Genomic DNA, 25615 nt, shown 5'->3' on the forward strand with positions numbered 1-25615 from the left:
TTTGCAACTGCAGCAGACAAGCAGCCAAATGGAGGTATGTAGTGTGGACATAAAGCTTTTTCAGAATTTGCTGTATTAAATATAAGTGCTTAACATCTCATGTTTTTTTCTTGATGTAAAACTAAAGGAAAAAACAAAACATGAATATAATTTCAAGATTTAGTGATAATAAACATATAATGCTGTACTTAGCGCCATGGAAGGCGCACTGGGTTCACTTATTCAGCTGTGAAAGATTTAATAAATTCCACTTTCTGCCTAAGAATTAATTAGGAATGAGTAGACTCTGCATAGGTTGTATGGCTTGAAACAGCTTATGATTTATGTTGACTTCTTGATATATTGCAGGTTCTTCAGCAAAAGCACTTGTGAGCTTGAAAGGTAAGAAATTAATGTGTTATTTACTTGTACCCAGTCTGACTTTCAGGTGTACTTAGTTTCTGGCTTCACAAAGTTTGAGAAAATACCACCGAAGAAAGTTTTTTGTTGAAATACGATTTGGTTTATTGTAGATATTTGTTAGTTCTCTAGACTAATACTCCTTGGCAGTTGAAACTACATATGTTGTGGTGTATTTAGACACTGCTCTTCTGGATGAAATTCCTGAAATGTATTTTTTTCTTTGTAAGTACTGCCAAGGTGTCAGGTTTGATGAGAAGATTGGGATAATCTTTCCTCTCTTGAGGACAAGATGCGAGAAGGATTCTTAGCAAGATCTGTACATGTGACAGAATTTACATTAGGAAGGCATTTCACAATTTCATTGTATTCTCTGTCAGCAGGTTGTGGGCTAAATCAAAAATCTACTGCTGCTTACATTTTTTTCTTTGAAAGTGTCTTCAGGAGCATTCATACAAATTTTGAATACTTTTAGTTTGCCCAATAATAGAAGCTTCTTTATGTATTACAAGGCCTCTGTTACATAAGGAAGAAGGCATGGTCTGTTGAATATGTTGTAATATAGGTTTGTTGTAATAAAATTTGTTTTACTTGTTGATCTGCACCCACTTCATACATTTCTAGAACCAGACGGTGGTTAAGTCTTGTAGAGCTGTACCTTCTGCAGGTTTGTTACAGCCACAATTCAGCTGTCTAAATGTGTGTCAACCTGACAGTGGAAGTAACTGATTCCAGCAAAGGAGGTTTCAAGAAACCTAAACACAGACACAAGTAAAAAATGTTTTGTTCGTGTTTCTCCTTGTACTGAAAACCTCCTTCAATTTTTTGAATTATTGTTCAGAACAGTTTAATGAAAATATTGAAATCTAAAATCCATTTGTAATTGAATTCAAAGAAGATGTTGCAAGTGAAAAAAAGTGTTTTATTAGTTGATGTTATACAAGCTTTTGGATAGTGGTTATGTTGAAACATACACATATGTATACATATGTTAATGACATACTTTCTTCACAACAGAGGGAAGCTTATCAAGTTCGTGGAATGAAAGGTGCAATTCTCTGCAGAAAACGCACATTTGGAAAAGCAAGAATGCTGGTTCTGCAGTGGAAATGGTAAGAAGTAAAAAAAAAGCAGATTCAGAATTAGTAAAATACCACAGAATGAATGAAATTTAAGGATCACAAAATTTGGCTGAGATTTATAGTTTCATAATGTCCAAGTGTTAAGCTATGTCCTTCACAAGCACTCTGCACAGTTTGAATATGAGAGACAAACATATTTTATAAATGAATAATTGAACAAGTTAAATTGCTGACCTTGTTCAAGATAACTCGTAATAATTTTCTCTGTGTTTTTTGTAAAGCAGGTGCTGTGTGAAGTATTTGTACTGTATCTACCACCTTGAACTTAGGAATCACCAATTCTGATCAACTATTTTTGCATCTCAGTAAATATCTCACTTCTAATTACGGCTGGGAACTGACACATAAAGGAAAGGAAGGAGAAACATCATAATGCACTTCCATCATTGTGCCTTCTGGGAGAGTAGATTTTAATAAAAGTAGAGGAACATCAGTGAGGTGTGTGACGTTCTGAGAAGTCTCATAGGAGGCCTTACATTAAAGAACAGCCTTGGGGTGGGGATATGAAATGAGCCTGCAGCTTCCAAGGACATATCTGGTGTTTAGGTTGACAGTTTCCCTCTCTCCTTGAAATATTTTGAAATATTCTTTCCCTGTCGTATCACAGTCAAGCTTTTCTTGACTGTTCTCAGCCTCCTGTACCTTAGAAAATTATGGGATTTTGGTTTGGTTTTGCCACCAGCTTTATTGCACCTGGTTTGTCTACATGTGTAACGCTGCGTGCTTTCATTTTTACACTCTGGAGAGTATATGAAATACCATCTCAGTTGCTAGGCAGATTGTTCTCCCATACTCCTGGTGCCACCTTCTCCTACAGTATTTGAGACCCACTTGCCAACTATCACCTGGTTTTTATTAAAATTATTTTTTTTAGCAGTTTGTTTATCTAAAGGGAAACGTTATATTTGAAAACTGTCATGCTTGCCTGCTCTGCACATAATCAAAATATCTGAGTAGCATCTAGTAGTGCATTAAGTGATGTGACTAACATCTGTCATATGTAGTTTGTTCTGCAGTCTTCTCCCTGGTATGTATTTTGGTGGGATTCACACAGATACATATATGCACACATGTTGCTATGTGTTTGAGCTAGAGAACATAAGGTCTACAAAATGCAGTTCCAGACAGAGATCAGAACTTTATGATGGCCCCTAGTTCCTGCAGTTCGTGTCAGTTTTCAGCTGTTTCCCAGGAATGCCCCTCTTCTCATAGAAACAAGCCTTACCACATGTGCTAAAGAACCAAAGTCACTAGCCATAGTATTTGTATAAAAGCTTTGTTAGTCTTCAGGTATGTAGGTATTAAAAATATGGAGTCAAACTCTGAATGTAGCTCAGTATTTTGTAGAAAGCTGGGGAAAGATCTGAATAGAGTCTGATGTGATAGCAATTGCCTACATTGCTGAGATGTGATGGAGTAGTTTGAGTTCCCTGAATGCTGAAAGTTTTGCAGAGACGTTGTACTGTTGGTTGAAAAATCTTTCCAAAAATGGCTGACCTTTTTAGCTAACATGGATGATGCTTCTTTGCCAGGCTTGTTACTTTGCTCTTGTGTGAGGCACAGACAGTCCAGAATGATGAAACACTCTTACTATTTTGGATAGTTTATTGGAATAGAATTTGGCAATTCCTGTTGAGGGTTGTAAAACAGTTCGCTTGATCTGGATCATAATGATTTGGTTACAAACTCATTAAATATCTCCCTTAAGTGTAAAATGCTTTATTTACACTTAAGTGAAGTTTTATTTCACTTTGTTGATTTATTTTGTTTCTGACTCCTGTGAGGGACTTATATTTGTTATCAGTATTCTTCACCTTGTTGGTGTTACAGTTTTAATACCCCGTATCAATTTGTAGCACTTTCACCCTCTGTATTGAAAGAAGTCAAATCTGCATTTGTTCTACCTTTACCTGTCACCTTTGTAAGTAGTTTGAAGTGCAAGGAATGCCACAGAGTGCAGTTTTGGGATTCTGTAAAGGAGATCCATTTCAGTGGTGGCTGTCTCCTGTGCTGGGCCATAAAGTCCTGGAAGGAAAAGCTGCTTCCCCTCAGCACTAACAGCCAGTCATAGGTTACTCTTTTCTCCTCATTGAAGGCACAAGTTTTTTGTCATAGGGTAAAATGTTGAGGAATAACTAAACGTATTTTTTATGGCACATGTACAGTATGGTTTCTTGTTTTCACTCAGTCTTCTAATTCTCTCTGAGTTGTAACATCTTAGCACACAAGTTAATTTCAGTTAGCAAAATTTAAATTGTAAATTCTTCTCTTTTCTGATATTTTCACATAACTTACTCAAGCTTTAGTTTCTTCAGACTTCAGCTTCTTAACATTTTGCAGTGTAGGGACCTTCAATGAATTAAAAATACAAGAAACCCCCAGCAATTTATTAGGCTCATTAGAAATCCTTGCAAAAAGTTATATGCAGCTACTGTTTTTACTGAAAACATATAAACCAAATCCACTGTTTGAATAAACCGTGGTTTTGACCTGAAATTTAGAACAAACAGATGTACTTATAACCAAAGCAATCTTGTATACACAAGTGTTTAGACACCTAACTCTAATGGAAACAAGTGGGAGTTAAGTTCTAAATACTTCTGTGAAACTGGGCCAGCAGTATAGTAATGGGTTATAGTTAGCATTGGAAAGCTTGGAGTCTTGAACTCCTTCTCTCCATCCTGAGATCTCTAACTGCTGGGAAGCACTATTTATTGTGTACCATGTGCCTTAAAACCAATAAGTGGCAAGAGAAAAGGCATTTTGTCTCCCTCACTGTGAATTCTGTGCATGAACAGAGAAATCAGGGTTTTTTTCCTTGTAATTCATTCTTAATTTTGATACATACAGCCCTTCAGAAATTCAAAACGGAGTCGACTCTTCTGCGAAGAAGATGACAGACAAATAAACACAAGGTCACCCAAAAGAAATCAGAAGGTTGCGATGGTTCCACAGGTACCTACATGTATGGAGATATTTTTACCAAAAAAGGGAACAAGCCTATCTGTGTTAGTTGAAAATTAGAATAGATTTGCTTTTTAAGTTACATTTTTGGTTTATAAATGTTCTTGTGAGGAAAGCTGTTGCTGGGAGTAAGCCGCAATTCAAAACAGATTAATATTTTTCTTCCTTACAACTGGTTTCCTCTGTTTGTTTATGGGAGTACCTGTTCTTTGTGATCCTGGATATGAACATGCAGGGCTAGAAAGGATTCCAGACTAATTGCCCATCATGCTCCTGCAAACAATCGTATCTTGCAGTCAATATAAATTTATTCAGCTTCAGTTAAAAACTATGTGTCTTGTGCTGACTACATCATTTAGAAGGCTGCTATAGGACTTAATGCATCCCAGCAATTAGGAACTTGCTCTAGATTTGTGGCTTAAGTGTATTTATGGCCATCTGTACCACTGTACCTTCTGGATCCTGTAATGGTAACGTACTCCAGTTCAAATAGTTTGTTTTACTACTCCTACACTTGATTGTCTACTCATTGATACAGCATGAAAGAACAGCTGTAATCTCTTTCAGCCTTTATTCGCTATGTTAGACAGGGCAACATCTCTTAGTCTCAATAAATTTGCTCTGTAGTACCTTTGTCATCCAAATCACTTCTCTATACCATCACCTTATGAGCCTGAATTTACTTCAGTGAAAAAGCACTGTTTGAACACTGATCTTATTTGCCTTCTGAACTGTGTGCAGTGTCGAATGGGGAAGACTTAGCACTCGCCATTTTGCTGGGTCCATTTGGCTATAGAGGAGGACCACGACATTTCTCTTCATTACCATGATTTTGTAAGAGTAGGAGGACTTGGATAATGTTCTAAACCCAGTTGGTTTGTGCTTAAATGTCTGATTCAGGAGATCCAATGATTGCTGGATAAATATTCGCAAGGGACTGCAGCTGCCGTAGTTTGCAGATCTTGCTGTCCCACTAGGCTTTGTTTCCTGGAGTTCCAGTGGGAGGAACGGGACCTGTATCTAGTGCAGCAGGAGCCAGCAAGGTGCCTGCCTTATGCTTTATCCTATCATTGCTGCTACTAAAGGCCAAAATACTTTTGAGTGTTTGGGGAAGAATAACAACTGATGGTGGCATGGGGACCCAGTTAAACTAATATCTCAAAAAGCTGTTATTTTTTGCAAGTAAGTTTTTCTTTCTGTCAGTTAAGACAACCATTGCTGGAACAAAATTACAGAATTATTTTTCTATGGTCTTGTTTAAACACAGGCCTAGGTATTATGCATGCAATCGAAGACAGTGTCTTTTCTGCAGTCTGTGAAATAGCTTCCAAATGTAGTTTGAACTGGATTTCTTATGTCCGTGCTAGTTTCTTGCAGTTTTTTAAAAAGCAGATACTCCACTCAAAGCTTTGGCTGTATTATATTCCTGTGCTAGCTTCATCCTCGGCTTAAGAAGAGTGAGCAAGAGTAGAAGCCCCAGTGCAAATGAGGCAGTTGCTGTTGCTGGCATCTGAGCAACATCATGTATGCTCACCTGAGACAGTGTTCAGTGGTGCCTGAAGGTTTGGAAGTCTGTAGGTATTTTAGTGCCATGCTATTGTTAGCAATAATGTAGTTTTCAGTGCTGGAAAATGTTTCTGTTAAAAGAGCCTTGTATAGAGATCATCGATTGTATTGATCCTGCTGAAGTTTGCTGTCTGTTCTGTTTAATTGCATTGCTGATATAATGCACTAAGGGTTGTTATAGATCTGCAACAGAAAAATTGCCATGAAACAGTACGTGCTATTAAAATGTAGCAATTATTAATGTGCAAACTTTTATCAAGAAAATCTGGCTTGATTATTTGAATACTGAAAAATATTAGGCTGTGTTTAACCCTTTCCTTTTTTTTTTTTCCTACATAGAAGTTTAGTACAACAATGTCAACACCGGAAAAGAAAGTGTCACAGAAGATTGGTTTACGGCTTCGCAACCTGCTCAAACTTCCCAAAGCTCACAAGTGGTGCATATATGAATGGTTCTATTCAAATATAGATAAGTATGTCTGCTTTATATAATTCTTTCTTATTAGTATAGAAAAAAGTCATTTTCTGAAATTGAGCTGCACAGTTCCATATATTGGTTAAATACTCCAAAATTTATTCCAAATTATTAGTTACTGAAAATTATTTCATTGTTTTGGTGTTGGGTTTTTTAAATCTTTTTTATCATGAACAATGTATGTGGGTAGTTATTTGGAACTACCAACTTTGGGAAGTTGTCTGTGGAAAGTCTTCCTTCATGGATATAATTTTTTTTTTGTCACATCTGCCTCTACCTGACACAAGGTTTTATTCATAATGTTTTTAGCATCTGAAGCACAAAGTTATCAGAACACTTAGACTTCTTTGAACCATTGGATCAGTGTTATACAGGGGAGATAGGAAGGTGTCTGCTTCTTCATAAGGTGCTGCTTCCCTAAAAGGGGTAAATGTTGATATTGGATATTTCTTCCCCATCATCCTGTTTTTAGTGTGATCACTAACAGAGTTCCAGGCTGTGACTATTCAGCTTTTATCTAGATATCAGCATCCTTCTTGGATCTGCAATTTGTGCATCAGAATCTGTGGCATTTTTAGCCTTAACGGCACTAGCACAGTGGTGTAAATTGTTTAAAAGAACCATTTTAATTTATCATAGTCATGAAAAACAAAAAATTCTGAAATGTAAAAATCATTATTGAATGGAATCTTAAAATTTACACTGATTGACTAATGGATGAAAAACTAGTAATTAATATTCTAAAGAATGGCTTTGGAGTTAACAAGCATTATTTTCCGGAATGTACAAACAAAATAATTACTGTTTTTCCTTCCTATTTTAATCACAATTGCTGTAGCTGTTTTCCTTAACTGGGAAGGCAGTCATAGCAACAGAAAAACATTTTGGCATATATTCATCAGAAGTGGAAAAATTACATGTCCATTTTAGTTAGTTTTAAATTCGTCATCTGTAGAGTTTAATTCCTTTGAAAGAAGTAGTCTTTGCATGCCATTTTCCCTCCTTAATTGAAAAAAAATAAACAAAAAACCCAAACCTTACTTATTTCTAGTAGTAATTTTAATCTGTGACATTTTTAATTATGATTTTTACAACGGTCCAAGAACTTTTAGTTTATTCTTACATAATTGTCTGTGAAACTTTACGCTTGTCAGTAGACTAGAATTTGAGTTTAGCAGGTAATTCTGAAAACCTCTTTGAGAGTTATCAGTGTGTGCTTGTGTGGTGGGTTGACCTTGGCTGGATGCCAGGTGCTCATCAAAGCTGCTCTGTCACTCCCCTCCTCAGGTGGACAGGGGAGAGAAGATGTAACAGGAAGGTCATAGGTTGAGATAAGGACAGGGAGAGATCACTCACCAGTTACTGTCATGTAAAAAATGGACTCGACTTGGGGAAATTTGTTTATTACCAATAAAATCAGAGTCAGATAATGAGAAATAAAACCAAATCTTAAAACACTTTACCCAAATTCCTCCCTTCTTCTTGAGCTCTATTCCCAGTTCTCTACCTCCTATTCCCCAGAAGCACAAGGGAACAGGGAATGGGGTTTGTGGTCAGTTGATCACATGCTATCTCTGCTGCTCCTTCCTGCTCAGAGGGGGGAATCTTGACACTTCTCCTGTTCCAGTGTGGCATCCCTCACATGGTTCACAGTTCTTCATAAACTTCTTCAACATGAGTCCTTCCCACAAGCTGCAGTTTTTCACAAACTGCTCCAGTGTAGGCCCCTTCTGTGAGGTGCACTTCTTCAGTAATCGACTGCTCCACTGTGGGTCCCGCATGGGGTCACAAGTCCTACCAGAAAACCTACTCCAGTGTGGGCTCCTCTCCGTGGGTCCACAGGTTATGCCAGGAACCTGCTCTAGTGTGGGCTTCCCAGGGGTTCACAGCCTCCTTAGGGCATCCACCTGCTCTGATGTGGGGCCCTCCAGGGGCTGCAGGTGGCTCCATGGTGGACCTCCATGGGCTGCAGGGGCACAGCTGCCTCACCATGGTCTTCTCTGCTCCAGCACCTGGAGCACCACCTTCACTGACATTGGCTTGGTGTCTGCAGAGCTGTTTCTCTCAGGTATTCTTACTCCTCTGTCCTGCTGCAATTGTTCAGGGTTTTTTTCCCCTTTCTAACTGTTATCCCAGAGGTTCTACCACCATCACAGATTGGTTCAACCTTGGCCAGCGGTGGATCCATCTATGAGCCAACTGGCATTGGTTCTGTTGGATATAGGAGAAGCTTCTGGCAGCTTCTGGCAGACACCACCCCTGCAGCGTCCCTCTACCAAAACTTTGCCACACAAACCAAATACAGCTTGTAGTACTCGTAAGATATGACCATGTTAAGATATTATAATATTGTTTACTAAGAGACTTCATATCTTTGGAAGAAAAACTTTGATATATGTTGTTTTGAGTGATGTGATCCAGACTTAATGAAAAACTTAAAGTTTAAACCATAGAGCTGTCAGCTGACAAAATATGGCTCACTGTACAAGTCTAAGAATATTTTAATCGAATTGTCTAATCCAAAATTGAAATAATCAATTTAAGTGCCATGTCTACTGTAAGTTTTTAAAATAAAATAATAATAATATAAAATATCTCTACATCTATCATCAGTGGGTATTAGATTATTCAAGCTGTTTCAGTAGGATTCTCTCTATACTGCTGCAAAGGACTGTTTGCTGTAAAGTTCCATTGACTTCAGACACGCAGAGACTTCTTAGGACATAGATACTACTGCAGTGAGATCATAGGCCCTCGGAAGCAGATGCACCTGCACCTTGCTTACACCACATTTTCCGGAGCTTCCAATCTTGTGGATGCTGTGGGTTTGCCTCCTTAGGGACAAGCGATAGTAAAAACAATCAAATAAGATTATCTTTCTCAAAGAAGAAAAAACTCAAACAAAACAGTTGTTTTTTATACAGATATCCTATAGTAGCAACAGTAAATATGGATCCAATGAAACCCTTGTATATGCTTCCTTGTGTTTCCTGGAGCCTCATTGATTGTTCTTTGTGGTTTCCTTTTTACTTCATACCACAGCTGCAGATCCTTCTATTGCAAAACTATTCTCTTCCATTCTTGCCCAAGTCTCCTTATCTCCATGAACTTTTCCTCTCTCCTGCTGCCCAGACACTCACTTGAAAGCAGTGTTGCTTCCAAGATCCTCTTTGTTCTGTGCTTGGGAATATTCCCCTCCAAACCCCTGCACCCAGCAGAGAGTGGAGAAAAGTGGCTTTGTCTAAGATTCAGTTATTCTTTTGTTCTCTCCAGGTGAGATCTATTTCAGTTGCACGTAGTCTTTAATGATTAACCTTCTATTAGATGGGCATATCTGTTGCTGCTCCCTTGTCTCTTCAGCCAAAGAAGGATGTGGTACTACAAAGTAAAAGGCAGTCATAAAACAGAGATACAGGCAGGTCATAGCATCAAAGAGAAATTCATAAGTTGTGTAGGTATGTTCTCTGAACTGTCACTTCTCTAATACTGATCCTCTGCTTCATCATGGAGTCATGGTATGATACAATAAAAGTCTCACCTGTACGGCTCCAGAGAATGACGAGTTGGTTCAATTTCCTGTATTTTGGAACCCTCTGTTGAGAATCTGGGTTACAATTGAGTGAATGGATGAAAAAAGGTACGGTCTTTCTCAGTGTCACATTTGTTCTCCCCTTTATTCTCAATACCTCACTATATCTTTATGGTTTCCTTCAGTGTGTTGCAGTATCATCGTCACACTGCATTGGCTTTGCTGAAGTTTCATTTGGTGCCTTTATGGATGTTACAAAGCAGGATGAATACATATGTTTCCTTTTAGTAACAAGAGATAGGAGCATTTTTAAACATCAGTGATAATGCTCAAAGAGACCAATTGACCTGGAAACTTTCTGGTTTTGTTTTCAGTTGAATTTATTTCAGGTTAAAATTGTTCTTTGAATAGGAGTGTCTTGTGTATGGAACTAATTTATACTATTTTCAATGTATTTCTTATGGTGGATGTTTTTTGGAATCTCATGACAAAAGTTTACTAAGTGCGGTTAAGATAGGACCAATTATGTTTCAACAGGCCACTATTTGAAGGAGATAATGACTTCTGTATATGCCTGAAAGAATCTTTTCCAACTTTGAAAACCAGAAAATTGACAAGAGTAGAATGGGGGAAAATCAGACGATTAATGGGAAAACCACGGAGGTAACTTTTTCTTTCTTTCTTTTCGAATTACTACATGTAGTTTTGATGTTACTGGAATTGTTCCTTTTAAAGGAATTTTGCATTCAAGGAGTAAAACAAAAAAATAGCTTAAGAGTAGTAAAACATACTCATTTTTTTGAAATGTTTTCTGAGCACCCCCCTCTCCCCTGCCCCGTTCCTTATAGGCACATGTCCAGTCCATGAAGTTCTCAGGAGCTGAGAAATGTTCTCTTCACACTCTAGATAACTGAGTGCCCAAGCTAGGATGTGTTGAAGTTGTTATTGTATCTTCTATGCTGCAGTGCTTCCTGGCATGGAAGACCAGCCAATTTTTCACTAAGGTTTTATTCTGCCTATAACTAGCTCTTCATGTGGAAAACAACTGCACGTTTTCATCTCAATGATTTTATTATTATTTTTAAACTGTTTTGTAGATCCTCAGCTTTTCCTGGCTTGGCTACCAAAACAGAGAGAGGGTAAAGTCACACATAAAATATTGTACATTGTAGAGAAGAAGCTAGAATTGACTAAAGGGCATAGTTTTTTCTATAATTTAGAATTTTTAATTCTGAAACCTGCTGATTCAGTTCAGCCTTTTCACAGAATCTATGCAATTTAACCTAGAGAAGAGAAGGCTAAGGGAGGATCTCATCTTTGTGAGTGCATGTCTGAAGGGAAGGCATAGAGAAGACGGGGCCAGGCTATTTTCAGCATTATCTGGAGACAGGACAAGAGGCAATGGGCACAAGTGAAGTTGTAGGATCTCCATCCTTAGAGGTACTCCAAGGCTTTCTAGACATGATCCTGGGAAGCCTCCTGTAAGTGATTCTGGTGGAGGGATTGGAGCAGATGACCTCCAGAGGTCCTTCCAAACTCAATCATCCCTGTCATTGTGTAAGATCAGGAGAAAAATGTGTAAGTAGTGTTTCATAAATAAACCAACCTTTTATTTGCAAACACTAAAGCACTGAATCCATTTCATAGAGCATTGTACTGAATCAGATTATATTTTGCCTGATGAAGACCATTTCGTCATCTGTACCTATAAACAACTTGACATAAGTAAAAGTTGTCAGTCACGGGAAGGCAGCAGAGCCAACTTAAAAACAGCTCCTCTTGGAAAGATGTTCATGTCATTTGAGCTTAACTGAGATAGCTTTTCATTCTTCTATTGTCATTCTTCCCTCTGAGAGGGAAATTTGTGTATTTAGAGGTTAAATTATCAGTTACTCATTTGAGTAATTTTTAAGTAATTTTCTTTTGCCAAAAGTGGGTACCTCTGTAATAGATCAGCTCACCTCATTCAGCAGTCTGATGGATCATTGATAAAACCTCATAGAATCTTAGAATGGTTTGGGTTGGAAGAGACCTTAAAGATCGTGTAGTTCCAACAAGGGTTGGGGGCAGGAAGTGTCATGGGAAGGGACACCTTCCACTAGACCAGATTGCTTAAAGCCCCATCTGACACGATTAGGTTGAAAACTTCCTTCTGGTTTTGAGTTTGTTTTGTTGTGGGGTTTTTTTGGTTGTTTTTGGTTTTTTTTCCTTTTTTTTTTTTTGCCATGAGGCAGTGTTTTTTGTTTTGATTTGGTTTTTTTTTTTTTGCTTAGCTGTCATACGGTTAGTTCTTTTAAAAGAGAGACTCATGATCAGGGAACCACAGATCTAAATGGGCAGGAGGGTGTTTTGTCTGAATTCTGAAGTAGAGGTATTTCACTGGATAAAGAGTTTGATTGTTTGTTAACCAAAACTTCATGAGTTCTTGCTTTTTAGCAACATAAAATAAGCATTCCTGTTTGCTTTTTATTTCTTTACTAATTGAAAAAAAACCTTACTGGGAGTCATTTTTAAGATGTCGTAAGAGGTCTTTGGCCTTAGTTTTAAAAGATTTGAATTATTCTAAATCATTGGAATCCTTTTTCAAGACAATTTTCATCTACCTTTAGAGCAAAGATTTTTTTATGTTATTGTGATGTTAGAAATTTCTTCTGTCCTCATCATATGGAGGTAAGGTAAATATCATGTCAATACTGATATCTCCCCATGAGGGATTAAAAAAAATTAAGACATTTTGCATCCACGGTGTTGATGGCAGAGGATAATAGTGTCTCTGTGATAGCTGTCCACATGGTTGTCCTCTTTTTTTTAAAATTTTGTTTTAAATATATTGTAATATTTTCTTTTGTCTGCTACTACTTTAAATGTCCTATCACACATCAACAGTGTGTTTGATTGGCACAGCAGTATTCATCATGAGAGCCTGCAAAGCTTGTAAGATTCCGGTAGACTGTGGGGAAAGATATGCTCCAAGAAAAGGAAGAGGTAATAGTTAGTCTTGTGTACTCTGTTTAAACTTAATTGGGCCTGTGAAATAGCAATGGATATGAGTGAAGCTCAGATATGCTTGTCCTGCCACTACATGATGATTCCTCTGTTGGTTCAAATTCTCACGACCAAAGTAAAAACTGGGAATGTTCAACCTCTTAGAAAGTCTCTACAGAAAATTAATGAGATTGCAGTTTTGATCTGTACCATAGTTTTAATCTTCATTTTTTCATAGGATGACATAAAGATGAGATAACCTTTATTAAATGCATTTGGGGAATGTGGGGTTGGAGGTTTCCTTTAAGAGAAGCCAGAAATATGTTGCAAATACTTTGTACATCTATAATCTACAGCATTTGGAACAGAGACTTTTTAAGAAGATCTGAGCTAGCAGCAAAACAGTAGTTGCTGTTGTAGGGACCTTCCTAGGTCAGTGATTAGTATCAACATTTGGATTTGTATTTCTAAGAGCATGGGTCAAAGAACACCTAGTGTTTCTGATACAAGTCCCTGGATGTGATTAGAAGGACTAATATTAAAGTCTGTTGCCTTCTTTTTTTTTTTGCCTTTTCTGTAGTCTTGCTGTAGTTAGCCAATGGAATTGAAAAGTTCTGACCTGTATTTTGCAACTTGATATTCACAGCCCACAGCAACCATTATTTCACACCTCTTCCTCCCCAGTGGTAAATATGAAACAAATAACATTGTTAAATGAGAATATCCAAGTAAGCTCTGCATAAGTCTCCCAACCACCATCCCTCTCTCTCTACCATATCCCTTTCTAGATTTTAAATTCCTGATGAGGACCAGTAGGCAATACACAATTCCAGGTAAACACATTCTGCTCTTCAGTGGTGAACTGGTGAGTGGGACATGCACCTATGGTTGCTCCATCTACAACACAGTTTCTAGGCTATACAAAGACTATGATGACTTTTGTGGTGATTGTGATTGGAAAGCCTGATACAGGAACCTTCAGTGCAGTGCATTACTACATGTACCTGACAAAAGCACCTCACAGCTTCAATTCATTCTTGCTTATTTTTTTTCCATGTCTTGCTTAGGACTAGGATTTCATTGCGTTAGCACTGGACACTCTGGACAAAACAGGTGGCCTGTGCAGCTTAGAATTTAGAAAACATGTATAAGATAACAGGCAATTGATGTCTGCATATAGTGTGAAACTGCTGGCCAGTATGAAAGAAAATGGTCCCAAGATCCTGGTGGCTTAGTGTTTTACAGTCTTCTTATACACACTGCAAGGAAGAGAAACTGTGGCTTTGTGGAACTCTCCCAGTGAGGGGTACACAGAAGAAAACATAAAGATGTTTGTTTCAGTATATAAAAAGCAGACTTGAAAATAGGACCTGACTGCTTAGTACTGAGTGGGAAATAACTGAGGAAGATCTTAAAGGGATTTAAATCAGAAAATAATTTACAGTGTAGAAGGGGAAGCGAGCAGAGGAGTTGAGTTGACAGTGTCTTCTAAAATAACCTCATAAAATAGAATTTCTTATTGATCAGTAATCAATATGTAACTGTATGACTTCCACAGAAAATGTTTAAATTGCATTTGACTACAGTAAAGCAATTAACAAAGGTAGCAAATTATTTGATAAATAACTGCTTCTGCAGTTAAGCAGACCTACAGTAGTATCTGTCTGCCTTTTTAAAATTACTTCTTTTATTGCAATAGGAATGAAAAACCTTTTTTTAATATGGAATGAGAGATAAGATTGAGTCCTTAATGTCTTTATGCTTTCAGTGTCTCCCTCACGCGTCATTCCTATTCAGCGTGTTAAAAGTGAAAATTAATAAAACCAAGTAAGGGCCTTGGGAATGAGTCTTCCATCTTTTATATTGCATTTTAAGAACAACCCTCCCCTCCCAAAATGGGGAAGGGGACTGCTAGAGATTATCTGATTTTACCCAAGATCAAAAAAAGTTGTACTTTTGCTACGATCAATCTCAGAACAGTTAATTTGCATTATAGAGATTTTGGGGCTGAGTTGTACTCTGCACAGGTGCAAGGACATGAGACAGAATTGCCCCTTTTTGTGCTAAGTCTAGTGTCCTTTCATACTAAGTTAGTTTATTTGAGCTAAGAAGCACATATGGAAGTGATCTCCTGTGTTCCAGTAAGTGTTGACAGCCAGGGATCTCACGGTCCGTCTTCCTCACATGCATTGAGCTGGCATCCAGAGTAGACTGGGTGTGGGACCTGCTTTCGCTTTGTTGTGACACCAGATGGATCCCTATAAGCAGAAAAAGTCCTAAAAAGTTGTACTCTTCAGATATACTGATGCAACAGCTAGTATTCTTGAGTATTATTTTTAAATAAACTCTTATTTTAGGAGTGATAATTCTGAAGAGTGATACTGTCTAAACACATTCAATGAAATTCTTTTCCCTTGAACACATCACCCCAAGTTTTTTCATTTTCTCTCACTGATTTGTAAACTGTGCCTATTTATGTCATGTGCCTTCGCATATGTATGTTTTCAGTGCTGAAGTTAAGTACAGTTTTACCTAATTGTATTATAGGTGTTCCTCTGCATTCTTTGAGGAGGAGAGGTCGGCGTTAAAACAGAAACGGCAGAAAATAAGACTTCTGCAGCAGCGGAAAGTTGCTGATCTTTCACAGTTCAAAGATCTTCCAGAAGAAATTCCGTTACCGCTTGTAATAGGAACAAAAGTTACAGGTAATTTCTTAAAAACAAACAAAAAAGCAGCCAAGTGTTTTGCAAAGATTTTTAGTAAGCCATAATACACTTAAGTGCATGTAATTAAATTAAATGTAGGACATAAAAAAGTGTATGGGTTTTTGTTAGTTCATTGAGAGGGTGCTTGTGAGGTTTAGCTATTGTTAGTGAAACAGTGATACGGTTTTGAGGTACAAACTTAGTAGGGTTTATTATTTCTGCTGTTCAAACTGTGGGGTTTTTTAATGTCTGATATATCTACCAAATTTTGGAGAGAGAGAGATGCTTAAATGCAAAATAAGGAGTGCTGCCTGAGAGTTTAAAATCTGACCTAATGTAAAACTTGAACTTTATTTTTCCATAAATATAAAAATACCTGTTTTGAAACAGATATACAATTGATACTGCATTGTAGTTGGACATGAATGCTGAACATGATATTGCCTTACTGAAGAAACTTACACATAGCTGAGGAAGGAATATTGTTAAAAACATTCTTCAAGTTTTGTCTAATTTTATAAAAACTTGAATTCCTCCCTACTGTCTGATTATGGTTGAGATGCTTTTGACATAAGCATCTCCCACTCAGGCCACTACTGTTCATTGCTTTTTTTGTGTTCAACAACATTGCCCTTGATTCTTGCTGAAGAGCAGGAGTGCACAACACTGCCTCTCCCCACTCTCCTAGAGCTGTATCCCTGAGCTGGGTTCCACATTGTCTTTTACTAAGTATGCAGTCATCAGAGGAGGTGATCAGAGAGAAGTGCTATGCAAAATCATCCGGAAATTGACTTTTGCCTGCAAAATCTGTCTGTCAGAAGGTATTGGGTATTAAACAGTGGGGGTTTCTTAGCCATAAGTGTAGTGTTAAGGGTTAGATTTGGGGAATATTTGACCTGCAGACTTAAATTTGACAAAAATTTGGGTAATATTTTTATTGCTTTTGCTTTTCTTTTTTTTTCCCATTTAATCTGTGGGTTTTAACTATACGTATGAAGGATCACTTGCAAAAGGTGTATTAAGTCTATTTTTCTCAATGGTGTCAGAACATTATAGTGTTTGGTTTCTTGTTGTGTTTTTAAGCACGTTTGCGAGGTGTCCATGACGGTCTGTTCACTGGACAAATAGACGCTGTGGACACCCTTAATGCTACCTACAGAGTGACTTTTGACAGGGCAGGTCTTGGAACACACACAGTCCCAGATTATGAAGTTCTTGTAAGTATAAATGACATGTTCTCAAAGTAGCTGTAGTAAAAAAAAAACCTAAATTAAAAAAATCTACAGTGGTATGCTTTAATTAAAAATATTATACCCAGGTGGTATTGTCATAAAGTAGAAACAAGCATAACAGATGCATGGGAAATTCCAGGATAATGAGCTTCTGCTGTTAATGGTTTTACAGAACAGGATAACCCTATTGATAAAAACATAATGGCTTAGGCTGGAATAATTTACTAGACCTACTATTACATGCTATTATAATAGCCTGAGTGCAATATGAAGAAATATATGAAGTGTAAGATCCGAAAGAAAATTCTGCAATGGGATCCTACCAGGATTTGCAGAAAATGTTCAAGAAAACCTGGCCCTCTTTAATTTGCCAAAGTCAGGAAAGGCCTGTGGTAGTTGCAAGCAACTATTAAGAGTTGATTGAACTTCATTTTGAAACTTCTTGTGCTAATGAAGCTACCTGGGAGGATGTTGTTTTGGTCAAACAATTTGGGATGATTTCCTGGCTTATAGGCTTTTGTACCAGTTTATGGGATCTAGGAATTGTTCCTGCCAAACAGTCTGGTCTAGACTGCAAGGTTTTAGGAGGACCTCATGTTCTTTTGTATCTTTTGTAGTGTTGAATCTGTATAATTTAGAGTCTCTAGTCCCTGTCATGATCTGACTTTGGAACCTCTACTGGAATCCTGTTCAGTTGTGATTTGTCTGCAACTTGCCAGTAGAATTCTGGGAAATATTCTTGGCAGGTTTTATTTGACATGATGCTGGAACACTTTGAAAACTCCAGTGGTGGAACAGGATTTTGAAGCTCCTGCCTAGACCAAAAGGAAAACATTAATCTTTTTATGTTGTTGGGTTGAGGTGTGGATGGGCATGGCTCATCCAGACTTTGAAAGGTATGTAAAATTAATTAATCTGACACTTGAGGTATATGCCTCCTTTTCCTGTCTTCCAGAGCAACGAGCCTCATGAAACCATGCCAATTGCTGCCTTCGGACAGAAACAACGGCCTTCAAGGTTCTTTATGACTCCTCCCCGATTGCCATACACACCTTCACTCCAGTCTCCAATTACAGTAGGTTATTTTTTTCATGTATTAATCATTGAAGATTTTTCGATACATGTTGAAACTGTTACCTTCAACAGTTTTTGAGAATAATTTTCTGAGGTTATTCAGCAAGATAAAAAGGTTAGCAAAACTCTCTAAAACTACGCTATTAATTGAAATGTTTTTTCCTATACAGGATAGTGATCCTTTATTAGGACAATCTTCGTGGAAAAGCAAAATTTCAGGCACAGATAGTGAAACACTAGGAGGCTTTCCGGTAGAATTCCTCATTCAGGTGGTAAGTGGTATTGTCCTTTTTGTGTTTATTCTGCCAATTCTTCCGCAGTTAAATGACCTTCTGTTGATTTATGACAGTAATATCCAAATTAACTTTTGAAGAGATGTTAATAATATTTGTTTTTATTCCCTCCTTGGCCCCTTCTTAATTTTCTCTCTTGTTCATAACCTTTGAAATATGCTGCTCTTCAGACCACAGGGGTCTCCAAAAGTGTCTTATTTTTCCCAGCTCTACCCCTTGCTCTTAAAAAAAAAAAAAAGACATTATTTCTACCTGCAAACATTGTGCTGTGTTTAGACTCTTTTATTTATTTAAAATATACTGGCATTGTGCAAACAACATTTGCCCGTGTGCATTATCATACATTGTATAATGCGATATTTTATGTTATGTAATGTCCTATCCTGTTGGAGAAGAAAAGCAGCACTCATTTCCCTGCAAGCAAACATACCATGCTATAGATAAGAAAACACTTTTTTGTCTTCACCTTAATGAAATAATTCCTCCATGATTATTGTACACCAGTTCAGAGGAGTGCAGACAATAAATTTTAGAAAGCTGAGGTTCATTGAATATCAAAACTCACTGAAGCAAGTTACTTTCCAGGATGATGGAAGAATGTAATTGCTCGTGTTGGTGTAGCTTAAGTGATTGAATTCCTTAACAATGAAAGCAGTTTTGAACATGCCAAACGAGATTGGAATGACCCACATTTAAAATGTTAAGAACTGAGAAATAATATTGCTGAATGCCTCCCAGATTTTAAAGTCTGTGTAATTGGTCAAAAGAATAAAGTTGTGTGTGTAGCTCACATGACACATTAATATTTGGGTCACTGAGCATAATAAATTTTATTTGACAGAATCATCTTAATTTTTTCTTAGGGAAAACTTCTATGAAACTTATTTTGAAAAATGTGGCTAGGCATCTAGCTTAGCTAAGAAAATTTAACATAGGTATAGTTGCAATAAGGTTAATTATGCTAAAAATTGAAATACTCAAAAGATATAGTTTAGCAGCATAAACAAAGACTGTCTGCAGCCTATCCTTCTTGAGTCACTGTGATCAGTGAAACTGGGTAACTAAGGTGTATTGAGCTTTACAATTACTTTGTATATTTGAAATGTGAAAATGTGTGATTCCTCAGTCACGTTTGATTGTATATTTTACTCATTATAAAGAAATCTGAGTTTTACAAGTATAGGCCTCTTGATTGTATTACAAATGGTGGCATTTTACAAAGATACCACATTAATATGTATTTTTCTTGAAGATTTTAAAAATATTTTGAACAAAATCAATCCACGGATTTTTGGCATTTGTTTGCATGAGCAACTTGAGACCTCATGCACCTTTTTGACAAAGAATCCCGAGGCTTAAACATTTTTGGAAGGACTTGAAGCATCATTTTTAAGCATCAATTTTTTTTATTAGAAGTTTGAGGAGGTACTGAAATTTGATGTTGTGAAATACATGAGACTGGTGAATATTGATTGTTGATTGCACTGCATTCACCAGACCAGATGTATTTTTATGTTAAAGGCTACTGCTCAGGATGTTCTAGCCTTTCTTATATACTGATACCTAAAAGAAGTTAAAGCCCTTTTTCTGCTTTAATGGTGAGTCAGGAAGTAAATGATCAGAAAATGTTTGATTTGAAGAACTACTGGAGAACTACTGCCAGGCAGTTATTTATGAGACCATGAAGAAACAATTTTATAGGAAAAATTTTGGACAAAACAGAAAAAATGCAGCACACCTTTAATAAGGTTTCAACTCAGCCCCTTAGTTCTCTTTTACAGGTTTTGAAATTAATTTGAAAGAAAAGCAAGTGTATCCAAAATCATGTTCAGCCACTGACAAATAAATGTTAGGGATATTCTCTTTACATATAACTTGCAGTTGTAAGCAAATATTGGGACTTGTAACAACTATTTTAATCATTGTTCTTTCTAAAGCTTTATATGAATTCCTACATGTTTACAGTTTGATATCAGAGACTGAGTTTCTGGGTTTTACTGTGGACAGATGTGTTACGAGAAGATTGGCTCAAAAATTAACATCATGATATTAAGAATAAAGTCAACAATAAATGAGTAATAAATTTTAAAAGAAGTCTTTCATGCTTAGTTCAATATATAATTGTCATGGTTTTAGCAAGGCCCAAAATCCAATTCTGATTCCTAGCCCCCCACCCACATCTCAACCCCATGTGAGATGGGTTTTCCAGACAAAAACACGAGACTCAATATGGGGGAAGGAATATATTACAAAGACTATACAAATAAATACTTATATTATAATACATTGCATATAATCTTAACTCTATATCTATCTCTACCATGACAATAATATTTACAGTGGGCCAAATCTCTTCTCTCTCCAAATAAAAGTCCAGGAGAGAAGAAGAAGAAAAGACCCCTTCCAGTCTCTGAGCAGCAGGGCTCTCTAGGCAGCAGGCTCTCTGTGTCTTCTCTTCCATGCAGCAGAAACAGTTGCTGGCTCTCTGCCAGCACACACGAGGGGGTCTCCAAGCCCCTCGGCCCTCCGTCCTCAAACGGGGGTCTTTCCGTGGACTACGTAACCCCAGACAAGGTCGTTCCACCACGGTCATATCACGAAGCACGGGGGTCTTCGTGACAGTCTGGTATCTTCAGGGGAAATCAAGCCCCTGTGCAGAGCTCCCATGCTCTGCCTCAAAGATGGCTGCCAGCTTCTCTGAAGCTGGAGCAGGGGGGGCCAAGGTCACCCCCCACACACACACATTCCTTCGGCCGTCCTGGCTTATCTCTCAGGAGGCCATGAGCTTCCTAGCTCCTCTCAGCAGTGCATACTGCACTTTAGGACTCCTCTCAGTCCACCACCCCCTCCTGTTTCTCGGAGGGGTCTCTAGCGAGTTTGGGGGTTTTGGTTTGAGCCAGTTCTTACCCTCCGAAACTCTCTTCCTGCTGCTGGCTCGGGTCTCTTGTCCTGCTTTTCTGCTGTTGGCTCTTCTCTTTTCTTTCTCTTTAGACAGCTCTCTGTCTGCCCTGGTTGCATACTGGCTTATGTTGTTCTTTTGGTCTTTATCAGTTGGCTCTTTGCCACTGTTCTTCGGACACTGCTGTCTCCGCTGCTGCTCCGTCGCTGCTCTCAGTGTCTCCCACTTCTACTTACAGGGGAGAAAACTCTCCCAGCTCCTAGCCACAGGCACTCAGTCCAGTCTGACACTGTTCTGAGTCCCTGCAGCCCCCCAACCAGGGGCTGGGGGGGGCAAAGGCCCCCAAGGGGCCGGAGCCCCTTCTCCTCGTGGCCTCTACAACATGGCCACCTCTTCTTCTTACCACAAGAACCACTGCTTCTCTTCCAGTCTCCAGAGATATGTTTATATTTTGCAGGAGCACTGATTGGTCAAGCCCCAAGGGTCACCACCCCCTGGGGGTTACCACTTTCAGCTTCAGGGGGAAAACCTGGCTCAAACCACTACAACACTGTATCCTTAAATATTTCATAAGCTGTATGAGCAGGTCATACAGGTCTAATCAATAGATTACATTCTTACATTCTAGTCAACAAATTTGGAGGATGTTTTTTCCAAGCGCTCAGCTGGAGGGTTTTTTTAGTTTTGGTTTTGGGATGTTTCTCCTCTTCTTGCCTCCTCTGTTTTTTTGTTTTGGGGTAAAAAAATTCTATTTGAAAGGAAGCACTCTAGGACAAAGCAGATGTTCAGCGGGTCGCTGCGTGTCCAGTAGAGGGAGTGTTTTAATGCAGCACGGGCAGAACAGTGACCTGGTGTCTGCCTGATCACTGTGGGGAAAAGAGGGATTTTCCCAACTTAAATACAGGAGGAACAGCCTGAAAATTGATACTGGATTTTTGACTGTTTTCTGCTGATGAAAATTTTGAAAATACTGCATAGTAAGTTATCATGCACTTCATTTTGAAATGCTTGTATTTTCTGACTAAAAAATGAAATCTTAAGTACAAATCTAAACATACTGGTAGGATTGTTCCTTCATCTTTCTTAATGTGGAAAACCATTGTACTAAAAGCTTGTTTCTGGTTTACTGAGTAAATAAAGTACCCTTACTTACAAGAAAAAACAGGATGAGTTATACTGAAAATAGAGCTGTTATAAAGAAATTTTTCAAGGAAAATAGGGATGGATAGAAAGCATTCACAGATAACACTGGCAAATGAAAATGGAAGTTTAATTAATAAAATGTACCTCTGAGAGAAAGTTGGTGGATATGATAGATACAGTGAAAGGTCAGAGTTTCTTGTAGAAAGAATCAGATTATCTTGATTACTGGAGTATATCTGGGAATAGGATGAATATAATATAAAATCCAAGCTCATCAGCTGAACAACCAGGGCTATGTATCCTTGAGTATGTTGGGACCTCAAAGTAGAAGTGAAGCAGAGAAGTGAATGCTTTGCAAATTTGGGGAGCAAATAATATATTCTACTTAATTTGGGGACTCAACAACTTCATGAAGGAGAAAACTTGCTAGGCAATTGCTGGATGGTGACAACAGCAAAGCTTGACAAGTAACTTTTGGCAGCAGTGGCAGATGGTGAACAGTGCTTTCCTTCCTCCCAGGTGTTTTATTGGCAACGTGCGCGCTTGTGTGGTGTGTTAGAAACTTATTCAGAGAGATAATCCATCTCACAAGTAACAACTTTAAACCTTTCTTGCCTTTTCTAAATTTATTGGTTTGTCATTATCAGTTCCGTGATTGGGTTCTTCATGCAAAATTCGAAGTGCAAAAAATACAGGTGGTGGCTCAGCACAGACATTGGGGGACAGCACAAGGACAGAAATGAGCAGCTGTAATAGGGAGGATGACAACCAATGCACTATTGCCTGTGATTCTGACCATGGCTCATCATCAGTTCATCACATGCATCTGGCAAAATATTTGTGGTAGAAAGAAAGAAGTATTGATGCCATTTTACAGATTTAGTTCACAGGTGTGTCATTTAGAATACTGGTACAGGCTTCCTGTGCTCACAGCCAGGAAAGATGACAGTGAGTGGATAAAAAGATACAGAAAGGGCCACAGAAATTTAGGAGATGAAGAACTTTGTATGGGAGTGGAGCCTGGAAAGGATTGTGTTGTGATTAGTGTAGTGAAAGAACAGTGGAGAAGAGATGCTTTTATTGTCTCTGAATGAACAGGGATAAATATAAGGAGGGAGAGCTATATTTAGCTGAAAAACAGCTTTGGCTGTTTGGCAATTTGGAACAAATTGCTATGAAGTGAAAAAGAATGCATTTAGCATAGAAATTCCCAGAATATTCCTCAACAGCTGAAAGAGGTCCTGGAAAAATTTTCTATTACAATTTGTGAGGGTGCAAGCAACCTGGCTGTGTTAAGACTGAACTTGAAAATCAACAAAAGGGATTATATGTGAGTCATATATATGTTGAACTAGAGGTTCCTATTTCTCCCAGTCGTGTGTTTTACTACTAGGATGCAGTTTAACCCCTTTGGAATTTATGAAACCCGAAATCTTGGCTCTGTTTACATCAGTAATAAAACCGTTGCTGGTTGTAGTGGAGCGAGGATTTCTCTCGGGGCCCTCAAGTATGAATAGTTCTAGGAGGGATGTGTGTGTTTGAGAGCCCTCCCAGTGATTTCCACTTCAGCCTACTAGGTCCCAAGGGCAGGGGAAACAGGGTATTCCCATTATGAAAAAGGGAAATGGAAAGCCAGAATTGTTCTGTATAAAACAGACCCAATCCCTATACCAGGTTTTACTGCAAGGGTTTACACAAAGGGCTGGTGCTCAGTAGAGGGTACAGCTGAGAACAGGCCAAGAACTGTGTGAAAAAAGGGGTGATAAGGTAAGTGATATTAATTGTAGTACATGACCGTAACACCCTTTGCTCTCCTTCAGGCTGAAAAAAAACCACCAAAAAAAGAAGATTCTTCAGCCTCTTGCTGGCCATAAATTATGTTAGCCTTCCTAGAGGGAATTTGAGCTGATGGATTTTAGCACTCATCAATTTATGGCACTTGGAAATGCTTTAAAAATATCTAGAGAATCCATCATTTAATTCTGATTAATTTGAATTTCTGCATCTTACCTTGATGAACCACTGAGAAATAAATTTTAAATTATGGAAGAAACACATATGGTTTTTTATCTTTAATTTCTATGGCGTTTCAAAACTGCTTAAGGACCTATTCATTCTAAAAATAGTTCCTTTGTTTTAGACCAGGTTATCGAAAATCCTTATGATCAAGAAGGAACACATCAAACAATTGAGAGAGATGAATACAGAAGCAGAAAAGCTGGTAAGAATGTTCTCTTTTCAATTCTTAAAACAGGATATGCTTTAACAGCTGATGCAAATAGATACAATTAGAAGTAGAGTCTAGATAAAATCTGTATTTGATTGCTTCCTATAACATGAAATTTTTTTCTTATTTGTTTAAAGACAAGTCAGAGAGGTCAGTAGTTTCAAATATGATTCTCCTTTGAAAGCATTTGGAAACTGATTAATGTTAATATCAGGATAGCACTTGTCAGTTGACACATAAAGTAAGGAAATACTATGTACTTTGAGAACGTGGGGTACAAGTTTATCTGGTAAGACATTCATCATAATATTACTTTGCAGATGTTGGATGCTTATTTTCTTAGCTTTCTGACTAAAACAATTACTCATTTCAGAGATTTTCTATGTAAAGCTCTGACTGCCCTTGACCAGCATTTAAAATTACAGTACCAGAGCAGCTACAGCATAATTAGGAGCAGCAGCAGAATAGTTTTTCTTGCTAACTTTATCTAATCAGCAGTCAGTAAATCAAAATGATAAGAATGCCTCGTCTACCACCCATGGCTATAAATCAACTTGAAAGCAGAAAGATATCAGTCTCAACCTTCTGCCAGCACCCATTCAGGCTGTTGTCTCTGCAGCGTACAGACAGAAGGCTAAAGGTTTGTGGAGAGGAAGAGGAACCCTTTTATTTCTTGAAACCAAAATGCTGACTTCTTTTTTCATGTAAAATATTTGAATGTTGAAGGTTTTGGTTTATTGTGGTAAGATTTCTGTGTTTGTCCCTTCAATGGTCATATGCATGTGTGCATTCTGTTACTCTGCTTCCTACTGCCCCATCCCCATGTCTCTGTAATTATCTTGTTTTGTGCTGTGATGAAGCCCTTCAGAACCTTGTTGTCATTTCAGTGACTACATTATTTTTCTTGTGCATCAAATGTTTTGTATTGTAATTTTGTGTGTTAGTAACTAAAGGAGATGCAAAGAGAAGTAAGATTAAAACA

The 25615-nt window shown here is 37.9% G+C and overlaps 1 protein-coding gene across 1 annotated transcript in view; it reads left to right on the forward strand.

Annotated features, from left to right (window-relative positions):
• The first annotated feature begins 349 nt into the window (after positions 1 to 349).
• Positions 350 to 25615, forward strand: part of LIN9 (lin-9 DREAM MuvB core complex component) — a 31104-nt gene continuing 5838 nt past the window's right edge. The window contains exons 1-10 of the mRNA XM_027708049.1: positions 350 to 381; positions 1417 to 1511; positions 4392 to 4496; positions 6411 to 6544; positions 10613 to 10738; positions 15608 to 15765; positions 16849 to 16982; positions 17953 to 18072; positions 18242 to 18343; positions 24547 to 24627. Of these exons, the coding sequence (XP_027563850.1) occupies positions 1509 to 1511; positions 4392 to 4496; positions 6411 to 6544; positions 10613 to 10738; positions 15608 to 15765; positions 16849 to 16982; positions 17953 to 18072; positions 18242 to 18343; positions 24547 to 24627 (963 nt within the window). The 5' untranslated portion in view covers positions 350 to 381; positions 1417 to 1508. The remainder of the gene's footprint in view (positions 382 to 1416; positions 1512 to 4391; positions 4497 to 6410; positions 6545 to 10612; positions 10739 to 15607; positions 15766 to 16848; positions 16983 to 17952; positions 18073 to 18241; positions 18344 to 24546; positions 24628 to 25615) is intronic.

The sequence above is a fragment of the Neopelma chrysocephalum genome, unplaced genomic scaffold (genome assembly GCF_003984885.1).
Source record: "Neopelma chrysocephalum unplaced genomic scaffold, ASM398488v2 Primary Assembly neopelma1_95376, whole genome shotgun sequence".
Classification (NCBI taxonomy): domain Eukaryota; kingdom Metazoa; phylum Chordata; class Aves; order Passeriformes; family Pipridae; genus Neopelma; species Neopelma chrysocephalum.